Source organism: Lepisosteus platostomus, chromosome 12, assembly GCF_059453375.1.
Source record: "Lepisosteus platostomus isolate fLepPlt1 chromosome 12, fLepPlt1.hap1, whole genome shotgun sequence".
Lineage (NCBI taxonomy): Eukaryota > Metazoa > Chordata > Actinopteri > Semionotiformes > Lepisosteidae > Lepisosteus > Lepisosteus platostomus.
In genome coordinates this window covers 27,011,388-27,027,269 of record NC_142622.1, presented here as the reverse complement: position 1 = coordinate 27,027,269, position 15,882 = coordinate 27,011,388, and the positions used below count along the sequence as shown (strand labels likewise).

The 15,882-nt window shown below is 36.1% G+C and overlaps 1 protein-coding gene and 1 long non-coding RNA gene across 3 annotated transcripts in view; both read left to right on the top strand.

Annotated features, from left to right (window-relative positions):
• LOC148651351 (uncharacterized) overlaps positions 1-15,882 on the top strand; it is a 487,041-nt gene that overhangs the window by 106,786 nt on the left and 364,373 nt on the right. The window lies entirely within an intron of this gene.
• Positions 5,895-15,882, top strand: part of pdcd6ip (programmed cell death 6 interacting protein) — a 56,192-nt gene continuing 46,204 nt past the window's right edge. For both annotated transcript variants that reach the window (XM_088601519.1, XM_088601518.1), the window contains exons 1-4: positions 5,895-6,206; positions 11,644-11,698; positions 11,936-12,005; positions 14,173-14,300. In XM_088601519.1, the coding sequence (XP_088457645.1) occupies positions 6,001-6,206; positions 11,644-11,698; positions 11,936-12,005; positions 14,173-14,300 (459 nt within the window). In that variant the 5' untranslated portion in view covers positions 5,895-6,000. The remainder of the gene's footprint in view (positions 6,207-11,643; positions 11,699-11,935; positions 12,006-14,172; positions 14,301-15,882) is intronic.

Genomic DNA, 15,882 nt, shown 5'->3' with positions numbered 1-15,882 from the left:
TTGGCAACCTTAATGGGATCCACATGGAGAAGGAAGGCTAAGGCATGAAGTGATAAAGTTTGGCAGGGGTCAGTGTTGGGATCCCAAACAATACAAAGACTGATGGGACAAAGAAATGGATTACAGTATTATGCTGTGAAACATGAGCAGTTATGCAAAACTTCAGCAGTTAAGAAAGAAGCCACCAAATTAGTGAATTTTAACAATGAATCAAAATGAACCTAAAGAAGAAAATATGTTAGGAGCTCTGATGTGCTAGTGTGTTAGTAGAAATGTTCAGACTGGAGTGTGTTTAGCCAGTGCAGCTGATGTTCGTCTAAAATAAATCAAGGAGCAGCAGTTGTATCTACAGTAGGAAGATACACTGAAAGACGTTGGAGAGTATATCATGAAAGATAAAATACAAATAAAACTAGGAAATGGAATACACAGTTTGGCTTATCGGGAGGGAAATTGTGAAGATGGCTGTCTCGGGAGCCACAGTACTGGTTTCTGTTATATAATTTGTTGTCATGAAAACGTGATCTTTAATGATTTCTAAGTCAGTTGTTCTTACAATGTTCTTATAATGGGGAAAGAGAAACTAGGGTCTCACCAATAATCACTTCAATTGCAGTAGCATAACTATAATGAGGACTGGGACATACCTCCCATGGGCCCTTACAGTATGGAATATTTGAGGCTCTGAGGAAGTAAAAACAGTATAAATTACCCAAAACGTCAGATAAAAAAAAATGGACAGCTGCATGTGGAAGGTCTTATGTCCTGTAACTTCACGGGCTTATAGCCATGGGCTAAAAGAAAGGACTGATGTAGTGCATAAGGGCTGGCATAAACAAGGGTTAAAAGGCTAAATAAGACATTCAGTGGGCAACAGATGTCAAGAGACCTGTTATTTTATAAAGAGCTGGCTATTCATAAACCTATATGACAAGTAAACTATAAAGGCTGGAAATGATCTTAGTATACAGCTATTATGCTGCATTAGTTATAACATTGTAAAATTGACATTGGGAGGAAGTTTACTGAGTCATAATCGCTCCAAGTGAAGCTTCTGGGTTAAAATCCAATTAAGTTACTTCAACAACACCTGTAGTTATGAAAATAGATTTTCCGTACTCCTTTGGTCTGAGAGTTAATATTTTCAACACAACATGCAACATGTTCTCTTGTAGGAGAAAAGGGTTTGATTCAAAGCTTGTTATTCTTATTATTATCACAGTCTGCTAATGAATTTAGCTCTTTTAATAAAGAAAAAACAGTTTTGTACTATACTATATTTCCCAAGTTGTCTAGAATTCGCCTCAGAAATTATGTAATTATGGGGGGTTTAACTTGCTCCATTATCAACCTGATTTGATTCACCTTTAATCTGTAATAACTAATCTGTTGAACCCCAGATCTTTTAGGATTTCCATATACAGTAGATGCCTATTACTGTACAGTACAGCTGGTAAGGACAGTACACTTTGCAGCAGAGCTCCAGATCTTAAGCAATTCCAGGGTCTCAGTCTCCCAAGAGCCTGTATAATAGTTTTGTGCTAGTTTTATTACTGCTTGCTTGCTGACTGCTTGCTGTCCATAAGGGAAATTCATAATTTGCCTCCCATATTGAAACATCGTAACTCATTCAAACTGAAAAAACAATCATATATACTGTATACGCTTTTGAAGACATATGAATCATGGCTGAATTATGGTATTGATATTGAAATAAGGAAAATATGGCTACGGATAACTCAATATGAATGAAATGCACTTTTTAAACTTTTACTGAAACCCTTGCCTAACTTCAGCATGGCCTTGTCATTAAGGTATTGGTGTAATCAAAGGAGAAAAGGATACTATATCTTTGATTTGCAATAACGAGAAAAACACATAAAAAGATGCAATAAACTCTTCTGCCTCAATCCAGTTACAAAACATAAGGTACTATCTACTTTAAGGTACTTAAAATATTTGTCTTGCAAATATATAATTATGACACATATTATTATGTGCTTCACATTTTGGAGTCAATAATGGCATCTTAAAATTCTTCAACAGAAAAATATTGTTATGAGCTCAGTTCCTAACTCTTTAACAGCAATTACTTTCACTTTCTGGGTGAGTCTCCACAAGCTTTGCACACCAGCTTGGTTCAATTTCTACCAGTTCTTCTTGGCAGATTTTCTCAGGGTCTCTCAAGTTGCTTGGTGATTGCTTACTGACAGCAGTTTTCATGTTTTTCTTTAGATTCCAAATAAGAATTAAGTCGGGATTTTGACAGGCCACACAAGGGCATTCATTTACTTTCTCTTAAGTCACTCCACTCTTGCTCTGGCCTAGTGCTTTGAATCATTATCCTGCTGAAAGGTGAAGCTTTGGCCCAGATTTAGGTCTGAAACGTCCTCTAAGATTTGCCAGACATTTATTCCATTTATGCTCCCAACAGTCCTGATATTCCCCATCCCTGCTAATGAGACGCAGAATTATAACATAAATCTCCCACCAAAATGCTTGACAATAATTAATTGCTTACACTTATAGAGCGCTTTTCTGGACACTCCACTCAAAGAGCTTCACAGATAATGGGGACTCCCCTCCACCACCTCCAATGTGCAGCATCCACCAGTGCGCCAGAACGCTCACCACACATCAGCTATCAGTGGGGAGGAGAGCAGAGTAATGAGGCCAATTCATAGATGGGGATTATTAAGAGGCCATGATTGGTAAGGGCCAATGGGAAATTTGGCCAGGACACGAGGGTTACACCCCTACTCTCTTCAAGAAACACCCTGGGATTTTTAATGACCACAGAGAGTCAGGACCTCGGAAGGACTGTGCCTGTTTACAGTATAGTGTCCCCGTCACTATACTGGGGCATTAGGACCCACATGGAGCCCTGCTGGCCCAACTAACACCTCTTCCAGCAGCAGCCTTAGATTTTCCCCGGAGGTCTCTCATCCAGGTACTGACCAGGCTCACACCTGCTTAGCTTAAGTGGGTTGCCAGTTGTGAGTTGCAGGGTGATATGGCTGCAATAGGCATGGTGTAGACTGAATGATGGACTATGTAGGGTTTGCATCAAATGTACTGCTTTACATTTACGGCACAAAATGTTGTGTTGTGTAACTACAACACCTTTTGCCACATGTTTGCAGTATTGCATAGATCCTGTTGCAAACCCCAAAGCATTATTTGAGATACAGTATGTTTCTTTCAGCTCCATTCAAGCCCCTTTGAGGAGTGACCAGGATATTATTGACCTACTTATATTTTCTCCCATCTTAGCCACAAAAATGTAACTCTAAGGGGTCTCACAAGAGGATCCCTAACCACTTTCTTCATTTCCCGGCCGTTTAGTTTGGAGGGACAGCCTGATCTAGGTAGTGTATGGCTGCCTTCCACTTTTTAATAATTAACTTCACCATACTTAAATAGATATTTAGGTGTTCTGAAATGTTTTGATACTTTTCTACTGATTATGTGCCTTTATACAGCTTTATTCCTGAACTGTTTTGAAAGATCCCTGGTCTTCACAGTTAAATCTGTGCTTGAAGTTCAGTACCTGACTGAGGTAAATTACTTTTAGTAAATATATTTATTCTGCAATCTGTAATCTACTTTGATTATACACAGACAGAAGCCACTTAAATTGTGTGATCCTTAAAAGTAATTTTGTGCACATATAGTACATTACTTTATGTTCTACATGAAGTAACCTACATTGCTTTATGTTCTTATGTACAGTAAATGATTAATTTAGGAGAGTAGAAGGTCTGGATTGATCTTAGTTTAAAATGCTAGCTTGAGCCAGATTTGATGTTCTCATTTTTGAGGCCTAACATGAATTCTGTCATAAACTGCTCAGACTTCTCAAAGTAGGAACAGAATACCACATAGCTGTGTACTTAGTTCCATACTGTACTGTATGTAGCTGTTACATAGAACCTTTAATTTTATGTGTTTGAGATTCCATCAAAACAAGGGTTAGGATCTGGATGGACCAAAGGTCATTGTTTGAAAGTTTGAAATGACATTAAGCTACAGTTAAATTTAGTACTATGATTGTCAGGTCCTTAAATTAAGTGAGTGTGAAGTCTTGGGTTTTCCTTCCAAGTTTGATATAGATCTAAACTGTGGTTTTAGGACCTATGGTATATCTTTGCCAAATAAAAGACATTAAAACTCGTATGAATCACATTTAAAGATCAACCATATTCAAACTGATAGATTTCCTTGTATTTAATGTATTTAACTCTAACTCTAACCCTAAAACTACCTTAGATCAAAATATTATTTGAATAATATGAATTGAATATTTGAAGTCCCTCCTTTCGGAGATCCCGGAAAATACGCAAGTCTTGGGGCGTCCATCATCCAATACTGAGCCCGGAACTGTAGAGACGCTAAGCTTTTAACCAACAGGCGAACGAGACGCACCAGGAAATAATATAGAAATTAATCATAACCGAAAGGGGTAGGAGTGCCCTCTAGAGGAAGGATGTGGAACGTAACAGTCTAACTCTATACAATTTCTATTCAAATTGTATGCATTTAAATTAGTGCTACCATTGTATTTCAGATGTTTAACTTAAGATGGTAAAAAGTCAAGGAAGTGTATCTTTAATTCCAAGGTTGGCATGGGATGGATAAATGTTTCCTGCTCTTGGGCTAGAAATGATATTTTTTCATTCTATCCCAAATACGAGGTCTCAATAAAATATCACAGATGAACAAAACTACAGTGGAACCATATATAATAAATGACATAAAAAACGAGACCCTTAAATAGTTTTCACATTAACATTTTCAGCTAGGGGACAATAAAGGCACACATTCAAAGAAAAAAAAAGTAGATGTAAATGTAAAATGAGACGAGTACACCCAGCTCATCTAGCCTGTTTCTTTGATAGCTGCTAATTGACCCGAGGAACTCATTCAGCAAGTTTTTGAATGAAGCCAAAGGACCCTAAATCCAAAGCCAAAAATCCCCAAAATATTTTAATTACGTTTTTGTCTCATAACTAGTTTTGATTTTATTTCATATTACTTTATTACTAAAATACTAGGATATTAATAAGAAAGTATGTTCTTACAATGTTAAATTGACATTGGAGTAATATTTTGACTAATTCAACTTAGCTTTGGAATCCACTGAATTTGGACATCATATAGTTTGAGGTATTTTTATGGTGGTCTTCAGGTTAGAATTACATTAATGTTAAATATTCATTGTAAAAACATTGTAATATTTATTTTATAAATTTAGCTTTAGATTTTTCCTGCAAGGATTATCCAATTTGAATGTATTATTTAATAAATAATTCGTGGTCTGTAGCTTTGAATTTATTAAACCACAGGATCTGTATTGCAGATACCGATTTAATTTTTACATAAGATTTTTATAGATAGATAATACTTTATTAATCCCGTAGGGAAATTATAGAGCAAACCAATTTTCCATTTGAAATGTATTATCTTTAGTTTCTGACTTCACTATTAATAACGTTTTGATTATGACTTTTGTAATCTGTTACACCATAGTATACACAGATCTTAAAATTATTATGAATATATTACGAAAATGAGGGCATCATTTGAAAACGTAATGTAACAGAAACTGTTACGCATTTAAGAGCTCCTTCTGGTGGTTACTCTATCAAATGCTCTCAATTACGGTGATTTCATTTTTGTTTTGTTTATTAAGCGAGAGAGTGTGCGCAATAAATCCTGAACAAGCGAAAGCAATCTCTAAGAAACAATATTTTCAAACGGATTCTCTAGAGTTCTTTAAAAATAAGATTTAAAGTACTTATCATCACAACAATGCTTATATTGTAACCGATAATGCTGCCCTTGTATTACACGCCGTCACTTTTTCCCTGACTCACTTCCTCCACTCCCTCAGCGCGCGCCCACCCGTCATTGCGTCGACACCCAGGAAGTGTTGGTAGTGGTGGTGTTTGTTGTTGTTCGACAGATTCCTCCTTTCTCTAGCTGTCTTGTGGCCCAAGAATGGCGTCGTTTATTTCTGTCCCGTTAAAGAAATCATCGGAGGTGGACCTAGTGAAACCTCTGTCTAAATTTATCAGCTCCACATACTCCGCTGGGGAGGAGCAGGCGGAATATATCCGCGGTGTGGAAGAGCTGAACAAGTTGCGCAAAACAGCTTTGGGGAGGCCGCTGGACAAACATGAAAGCTCGCTGGAGATCTTGCTGAGGTGAGTTCTGTTGTATGAGTGTACTGTTTAAATTCAGGCTAGCTACGCAATTAAAATGTAATAAAATACGTAAGTCGTTTCTTCATTTGCCTTTTGTGTGACATTATTAAGGAGTTAATTTCATCCCGCTATCGTCCTTCAGGCGGCAACAAAAGTAAATTAACTGTTGTCTGCGTTTAAAGTTGGAGTTAAAAATAATAGCAAGTTAAACAATAAGGTAGTTAATACATTATTAAAAAATATATTTTTTTTTATTTAAGGGGATTGATGTAATCGTTTATCGCAACGGAAAGTTACCTGCGTACAGTTCTAGGCCAATAAAGTTCGAACTTTTTCTCCACTGTGTGATTTTTGTACGCTTTTTTTCTCCTTCACTGAAGTCTTCATTGTTCCGAAATTTATAAACTCTTTCATTCAAACGTCTCTGAGTCACATCTCTAAAACTTCACTTTTGTTGGTGTTCTCTGGTGACGTCACGAATATTGTTCCTGCTCCACCTGTACGTTTAACCATTCCCATTACATTTTTCGGAATCGTTGATATACAATATAGACAGAATCTGGCTTTTCAACTGCAAAACACGGTTAATTAAAGGTAGTGATCCATTAGACGTATCATACAGTATGAACAGTATTCTTTCTTCGTCTGTGACTCAGCAATTTTACATAACGAGGGAAAACGGTTCCAGAAATTCAATAAGCTACGTAATGGAGTCAGACCAGGAACAGTCTTTTCCTCTGTGTCATTCAACATTGTAACCACAAGGCCTCACCGAGTTATGACATTATGAGTGATATGCTCTGCACTGTCAATATACCAATCGAATCCTATATCACTCACCTTTTACTAGTGCATATTGGTCTTTTATGTAACATTGTACAAACCAAGCTGTTTTATTTTTGAGTAGTACTTCTTTGCAGAAGAAGTTTTGCATGCTGACACTTGTTTCAGATCATTGATATAAGTAGTTTTTCTGTTTGTCTCTGGTAATGTTGTATAGTTTTTTAGTTTTTCTTTAAATGATGTTACATAAAGTAGTTTATTTAATCTCATTTTAAGCACAGTCTACTTTTTGTGTTGGTAAAGAGATATGACTTATTTATTAAATTTCTATATTAAGATTTTGTTTTGATAGACAAGATCTTATAATACAAATTAGAAAAGGAAAATGTTGTTACTAAGTTTCAGAACCTGTTTAAGATGCTATGGCACTACACTGTTCAGGGAAGGGAATATTAAGGCACATCTAATGCATTCAGTCATTGGTCAGGTGTATTGGCTGAAGTAAGATGATGGCTATATATATAAAATATATATATAACTGATTTGATACATATTCTGATGATCTTTCCCTACAAAGACTCTCAGCAGAAGCTACAAGCTAGTTTTTATCTTGTATTTAAACAGGTACTAATGTAAATCTGGGGGAGTTTGCATGTGTTATAGCGCAAGGCATTTGAACAGTATTTAGAGAGTTTCTTTAAGTTAGTTATTAAGTAAATGTTGAACATAATAACTTTAGTGAAAAATTATTTCTGCAGTTTAATGTCTGTAGGACAGTAAAACTGACATTCTGAAAAAAAAACTTTTGCTACGTAGCTCAAGATGAGCTATTTGAAGAATGCAAATAAAGCAGCTTCAATATCAATTCTTCAATTTATAACTTATGCAGACGCAGAATGTAGAACATGTTTCCATTTTGCATGAGGATGCGTTATTTAATTGGATGAGTATGCATTTAGAATACTGTTCTGCATTACCATGTTACCATATCCATGCAGATATGCTGATCTTTTACCATACAAGTATTATTCATACAGTATATAAGTATTTCAATAAATTACATTTGGAGTTCCAGGTTTTTACACATACTTATGTGTGTGTTGATGGCTTTATCAGGGCTCCTTATCCCAGAACTCTTTTTCCTTAAATCTGTAGATGTGTAAAAATGCAACTTTAACAAATCCTGGTAGAAATGCCTATATTGCCTATATATACATATAATATAGGCAACAAATATCTCGAAAAGGGGAAGGGTTGAGAACAAAGTGGTTTGACACAAGAAAAAAGGAAGCCCTCACATTGACATAACGTGATTGAGGGAAGAAAGAAGAAATCAAGGCAGCTATAAGAGCAACAGTGATTTCTTCTAAGGCATGGCTCATGTTTTACACCTCTACCTAATCTCAAGTTTATTTAGGTTTAAGAAGCAAATACTTGTCTTAGTTTTTAAAGACTTAATTTTATTAAGTTGAACTTATAGGCCTGTGCCATAGGAGTAACTGAAATAGCCAAGGTATGGAAACAAAGGAAAATTCATGTTTTCCCAGTATTTGTTAATTGTGGAGAGAATTGTTTAGTGACAATAAGGAAGTTAGTTGTTTTGACTGGAAAATTAGCCTGTATTAGATACCAGTACCTTTGTGTATTTCAGTTATGTACTGAAGAGTGCATAACGTTGGTTAGTCCTAGACTCCTGTAAAATGAGGATTCACACACTATTTTTATTCCTGCGCTTTAAATATATAAAGCATAACAAAAAACAGCAAATGCAAGATTTACCTATGTCTTACCATAAGCGATAAGAGTAGAGTTCAGGAATTTGGATTTCAAACAATGTTTTCTACTTGTGTGACAACTGTGCAGTTTTTCTCTGCCAATACCCTATACTATCATTTACTTGTGAGTAATTGTATTGAGACTTTTTACTTTTGTACTCTGAAATGACATTAACTGAATGAAAACGTTTCAGATTTTGTCCACTGGTGAAAATTAATTTTGCATGGGTGTTTCTTGCTCACTGCATAGGTTAATGCTACAGATATATAGCTCCTGATATATTTATGATAGCTGAGGCAGTTATTCGTGATGTGATTAACATGATATGATCAATCTGTTCTTCAAAGATAAAAGGAGGGGTGGGGTTAGAAATGTGAAATATGGCTGCTGTACCCAGGTCTCTACTGAACTTGTCCCTGTGCAGCAAAATGTGCTCAACATCCAGTGTTTTGCACAAAATGACAAAAGTTGGAGTAGATATTGATAGCATTTTGCCGATACAGAAAAAAAAAGTGACAACATGAGAAACGAGTCCCTTGTGACACTTACACATGACTTATATGGACATTAGTATTACTTCAGGAGATTTCTCTGAGCATGTTCTTTATTGCTTAATTTATCAATTGTTTTGTTGTTATACACTTAGCTTTATGGCCTAGCAGACACATTTCTCACTGGCACTATTTACCTTACAGGTGCCTTGCACATAATGCCAGTTCCACATGGATGGCGCCCTGATAATTCTGAACCCTGTGCACTGGTGTAGATAAGAACAACAAAACGCCGATCTCTGAAGAGCATTCAGTGTCTATCAGTCTCTTGACCCCCCCATATACATACACACATTAAGATCATTGAAAGTATTAGATAGCAACTGGATATTGTAAAGTTGATATTTTTGTGTCACAAAATCATATTTTGAATATTATTTCTTCTAGTGTTTAAAGCACATTAACACTCAATAATGTTGTAAGAATGACTTTTGTGCGGGGTCCGCAGGGGTTTCCGTGAGCTCTCACATAGGCTACAAGAAAAATTAAAAATTGCTATCACTAAAAAATGTGAGTTACAATGGCTTTGCATGGCTCCAAGAAGTCAGAAAAATCAGGCATATCTTCTGAAACGTCATCTTCAAATTCACTCTCTGAATACATAAATGTACTTTTGCTGCTAGAGCCAGAAGGTACCTCAAAGGTGTCGGATGAAATTTCCTCTTCCATCTGTTCTTCTACATTGTTTGGAGATAAAAATGTTTGCCATTTTGCAATCCGGCAAATCTCAAAAACTCTCAGAATGAGAGAAAATACCATGTTACTAGGTACAGAGATCGTTTACTGCAACCAAGAGAGTAAAAAAAAAGAAAAAATTTGGAAAAACAAAAATAAATCGAGATGTCACGTCATAAGAATATAAGAATTTAATTGACCTGATTTCAGACTCTTCCTTACAAACAGCTTTTAATGAAGTGCAGTTGGCAGAGTTTTGGTGCAGCACCAAAAACAAATATCCAGTATTATCAGAGGAGGCTCTGTTCGTCTCCCGTTTTTGACCACCTAGCTGTTTGAAACCGGATTTTTGTCATATGTGTCCACAACATCACAACAGATTGGATATTGAGTTGAACAATGGACTGCAACTCGCATCCATAACTTCAAATATAAACAAATTGTAGAAGTAAGAGGCAAACTCACTTATCACACTGAGATTGTTCCGTTTCTGCTGGTTTGAAGTAAATATTGATTAAAAATTATCAGTACTCTATTTTAAAAAAACCTCATGTATTGTTGTCTCATGGTGTTTTACTTAGTCATTTTGCTACCAGCTTTTCCTGGTAGTGTCGTCTGGTTCTATAAATATATTAGTTTTTTTCCCCTATGTCAACAATGCAAAAAAATATTTTTTTTCAAACCAGAATGAAACCCTTCTGGTTTTCGTCTAACTTGGTTGAACCGGCAGTTAGAACTTTGATTCTTTTATTCTAAACGAGTATTTCAGTGATTAAGCTTTATTGAACTGTTGGGGAGCTAATTGTAGACAAGTTATCATGTGATTAATCCATCCATTTTCACTTCTGCTTTTCCTGGTGGGGGTCATGGTGAAGCCAGAGCATACGCGGCAAGCAATGAGTGCAAGGCAGGGTACACCCTGCACAGGGTGCCACTCCATTGCAGGGCAAGTACATTCCAGTCATACATGGGGATAATTTGGAGGCCACAGTAAGGGCTGATACTGGGATAACTCCCTACTCCCTACTCTTCTTGAGAAATGCCTGGGGATCTTTAATGACCACTGAGAGTCAGGACCTCGGTTTAACATCTCATCCAAAAGACTGCGCCCACTACTGTATAGTGTCCCTGCCCTGCATTAGGACCCACACAGACCGCAGGGTGGGCACCCCTGCTGGTTCCACTAACACCACTTCCAGCAGCAACTGCAGCTTTTCCCATGAGCTCTCTCAACCAGGTACTGACCAGCCTCAGCCCTGCTTAGCTTTAGTGGGCTGCCAGTTGTGAGTTGCAGGGTGATATGGCTGCTAGCCTCATCTGATTAATAAATGACTGAAATAAACTCAGTGGGCTCATACAATGCTTACAATTAAAACAAAAGCAATCGATAGTTTCTTCCTTAATAATTGGCTAAATTGCCTCTGAATAGCATTCCTAGAATGTTTTTTGCAGAACACCACCATAGATAATCCTGAAAAGTAAGAAAAAAGGTTGCTGGGGATCCGCAATATTAGCTTAGACAGAAAAGGGTTCCATCACCGAAAAAGTTTGAGAACCACTGTTCTAGAAGTCTTTTTAATACAATAATTAAAAATTGAACATTGTTAAATAAGTTTGTGTAATGTTTAAGTTTCTAAACTTACTTTTTTCAGATACTATGATCAGCTGTGTGCTATTGAACCCAAGTTTCCCTTCTCTGAGAATCAGGTATGAATATTGAGTATTTCATTAATGTATGTATTTATGTAAGTAGTGTTGAATATCAGCCACCTTTTTCTTTTTGCCAGATTTAGTGAAGTCCAGCATGATGACAGTCTATATGTTAATTTCCAAATGCCTTAAAAAATAAAAATGCCTACCCTTGAATGTGCATAAATGTTTTAGATTGTGAGAGAATGTAAGGTTGGTTAAATTTTAAATGTTCTTTACTTTTCTGTTTTTCAGTTGTGTTTGACTTTCACATGGAAAGATGCATTTGATAAAGGATCCCTTTTTGGTGGTTCAGTCAAGCTTGGTATGTTTTTCTATGTTGTATTATATGTAACAGAATGCAAATTATACTGTACATGTGCAGAATTCACCATGGAGTCTACAACTGGATTAATAAATGCCAAGTAAGCTGCACAGCAACAGTTTTCTTAGAATGTAAAAACCAATGAGAAACTAAATGTCTATTATTGGTCCTCTTTCTTTTTGACCTTTACAAGTGTTATCACTGCTTGTATTTAAGGTATGTCTGTTTTGAAAGAAACCATTGACAGGAAAGGTGTTATAATAAACTTTATTTTATTTTGATCCTTTGAAAGCTTTTACAGGAAAAGTAAAAAAAAACATGAAAACAGTAACAAAGATAGAAGATAAAATTAGCACAAAGAAACACAGGGGATTATAAATGTAGGAGAAGATGCAAGCAACAGACACTAATTACATAAAGCCCTTTATAAAGAAGAAGGTTTTGAGATTGGATTTAAATGCGCTCAGGGTAGGTGACTCTCTGATATTCTTGAGGATAGAATTACAGAGCTTTGAGGTGTAGCAGGGGAAGGCCCCATTACCCATAGAGTGTGGGCCAGCTTAGGCGACAAGCAGGAGCAGAATAAGATGAATGAAGATTGTAAGGTGGGAAGTAGGCAGATAATGTGGCTGGCGCATCGTAGCTGATGTGTGGTGAGCGTTCTGGTGCACTATGGCTGCTGTCGCATCATCCAGGTGGATGCTGCACATTGGTGGTGGTGGAGGGGAGTCCCCATTACCTGTAAAGTGCTTTGAATGGAGTGTCCAGAAAAGTGCTATGTAAGTGTAATTATTATTATTATTTTATTATTATTATTATTCTAATAAGTACTGAGGTGTCAAGTCTTAAAGAGACATGTAGACCCTTAAAGGTGAGCATGAGGATTTTGAAATCCGCACGAAACCTGATAGGAAGCCAGTGCAAGGACATCGGGATAGGAGTAATGTGATCACTTGAACGCAAACTGGTCAGAAACTGCTAAATTGTGGACATACTGAAGTTTCAGTGTGCATTTGGATACACAGTGAGAAGGGCTTTGCAGTAATTTGGCAAAAGACAAATGCGTTAACCAGCTTTTCTACTACAGTCAGAGACAACATAGGACGTAGTCTGGTAATATTTCTGAGATGGAAGAATTAAGTTTTTACCATATTTTGCATATGTGGCTCAAGGGTAAAGCTCTTCAGCTTTTGATTATTAATTAGTGCTTGTAGATTACCATTTGAAATCAGTGCTAAAATCATTTAAATGTCCTGAATACTGTATATAGAAGTATCAAGAGTAGTATATTAGGATGTCTGTTGTACTGTAAAGAAGGTATTAGATCTTTTGTCTTAATCCTGTGTTATAGAGTCAAAACTTCACATTAAAGGTGAGTCAGTAAATTTATAGTACAAGGTAATGGCAAAGGTTGATGTATTCTATGAAAGTATTTTAGTGATCATCCATGATATATTTAAGGTCACGGGAAGATTCAGCCCCAAAGCCTCAGATCTAAGAGGCATCTATAAATTGAATGTCAGCTCCCAGATATCTTCCATGAGGATCCAACAAACAGCTCTCATGGCTGCTTGATGAGACATGGATTGTCCATTGGGATCCTGTGACCAAACAAGTTCATTTTCTGGAATCATCAGGGGACCTTAATACCCAAGATGGCATTATGTTTGACTGTTAATGGCCAAGATAATGGCATCCATTTTTGTCGATTTAAACACAAAACTACCATTAGAGTAGTATGCCAATTAAATTGATGAATTGAGGGAAACCATTAAGCAAAAGAGAATGGGAACATATTGTGCTACTACTGTTTCCTACCTATGCAATGTGCTCAAGTCCCCCTCTGCCCAGGCCATGATTGTAAAATGTAAATTTGAACAGCTAATCATTCAACCTGCAGTCATGATGTGACCCTTAGTCATTATTATTATTGTGTTAAAACTGTAAGGTTATAATTTTTTAATTGTCTGAAACCGGGCTAGTGTGGCAATATGATAAATTATAATTTAAAGGTGTGAAGTGGACCAAGTTCACTGAAGTCAAGAAAGCTACACTGAACAGAATATTATATAGAGAAAGACCATTCCAATGCACCTGTTTTGAAAAATGTGAAACTGGGATTGGAATGCACTTTTTGTAGCTTTAAAAATTATTTTTTCTTCTACAGCACTGGCCAGCTTGGGATATGAGAAGAGCTGTGTTTTATTCAATATTGGTGCACTGGCCAGCCAGATTGCCTCAGAGCAGAACCTTGACAATGATGAAGGACTAAAGGCAGCTGCAAAGTTTTATCAGGTAAAAAAAAAATCTTCTATTATGATAAAATAACAAGGATTTTTATTAAGCTTTTCAGATGATGTCTCATATGATTGACAACTTACATTTGATATTCTTTGGTTTAAGTTAAATAAGTTGTTTTCAGTTCAGCATTAATGATTTGTGTTCGGCTACTTATTTGTAAAAGCTAATATTCTGTATACCTTACTATGGGGTTACTCATAGAACCTGGTAAAGGCCGTTATAGTTACATATTTATCAGATCTTTCCAATCAGTTTTGTCAGCCCTTACCTTTAAGATGAAATTATTATTTCTTTATCTAATCATGAGGGTTAGTATAGAAATCTATGGGATTGTATTCTTCGATAGCCCTATAATGTTATTTCAGATCTTTATTTGAAAAGATTTGATTGAAAAGTATACTACTGTTACTTTTGGTCACTATCAGAGTCTATTTATTATTACAATTATAAATTATAATTAATTATGGAACAAGTAATAGGTTTATTCCATGCTGAAAAAAAGAAGAAGAAAGAAAACACAATGTTTCGGCCGTGGAGCCTTCTTCAGGTGTGACTCCACGAAGGCTCCACGGCCGAAACTTTGTTTTTTCTTTCTTCTTCTTTTTTCCAGCATGGAATAAACCTATTACTTGTTCCTTTGCAGCCTACGCATGCTGACGCAGCTACCCACCTGAACTATTATTAATTATGACAAGTATAAATGTAATTTAGGAATACTTATCTTTCTCTACCTTATGGTAAGTTTCAAGTGTTTCATTTTAAAAATCCACATTGACTGTTTTTTGTAGTCTTAAACCCATTTTCAGTAGATTTCATTTTAGTTGCAGAAGTGTTTGACAGATGTATGGGTATATAACCATAACCAGTCCCTCAGAAAGCTAGCCAGCAACCTTGTCAAACCTTACACCCTGGTTTCTTTTAAGAAAAAGCTGAAACACTTAGTAGTTTTCTCGGTGAGATATATTTAATTCGTAAAGACCTTCCACATCTGAACTCGAGGTCTGTCTGGCTTTAACCAGTTTCTGTTGATTTGTTTCATGGCTGCAATTCTGACAGTTCTAATGAGTATTTTTCTGCCAGTAACTTTTGTTCTAATAGAAATCCGAGTCTAAGGCTCAATAATACACTAATTAATTTTTTTGGCACAGTGACATAATTATACAACTTTATAAGCACCTCTGCTTCTTTATTAAAATTCAGGCTGTGTCTATGTATTACTGTAATATGCTGAGTAAAGGTAAAGTTTGCAAATTAGGGCATAGTGTACAAAGTACATATGACTTTGAAATGGTAGAACCTTTTCTGTTTCTTCTTAGATAAAACTAAGGCAGATGTCGGCACAAGAACTACAATCTAAATGCAACACTCTTTCCTTAAATTTCAGTATGAAGTTTTTAAAACATCATAGTCTTTTAAAAATGTAAAATGTTTTTTTTCTGACATGTCTGGGATATTTTTACTGTTATTTTCAAGCAGGTATAAATAAATCTTATTGCTCATTCCTTACAGCTCTATTAAGTAGTAGCTACAGCTTTCACAGGCTCTGTCTTTATTTGTCTGAGGTAAAGATATGGTT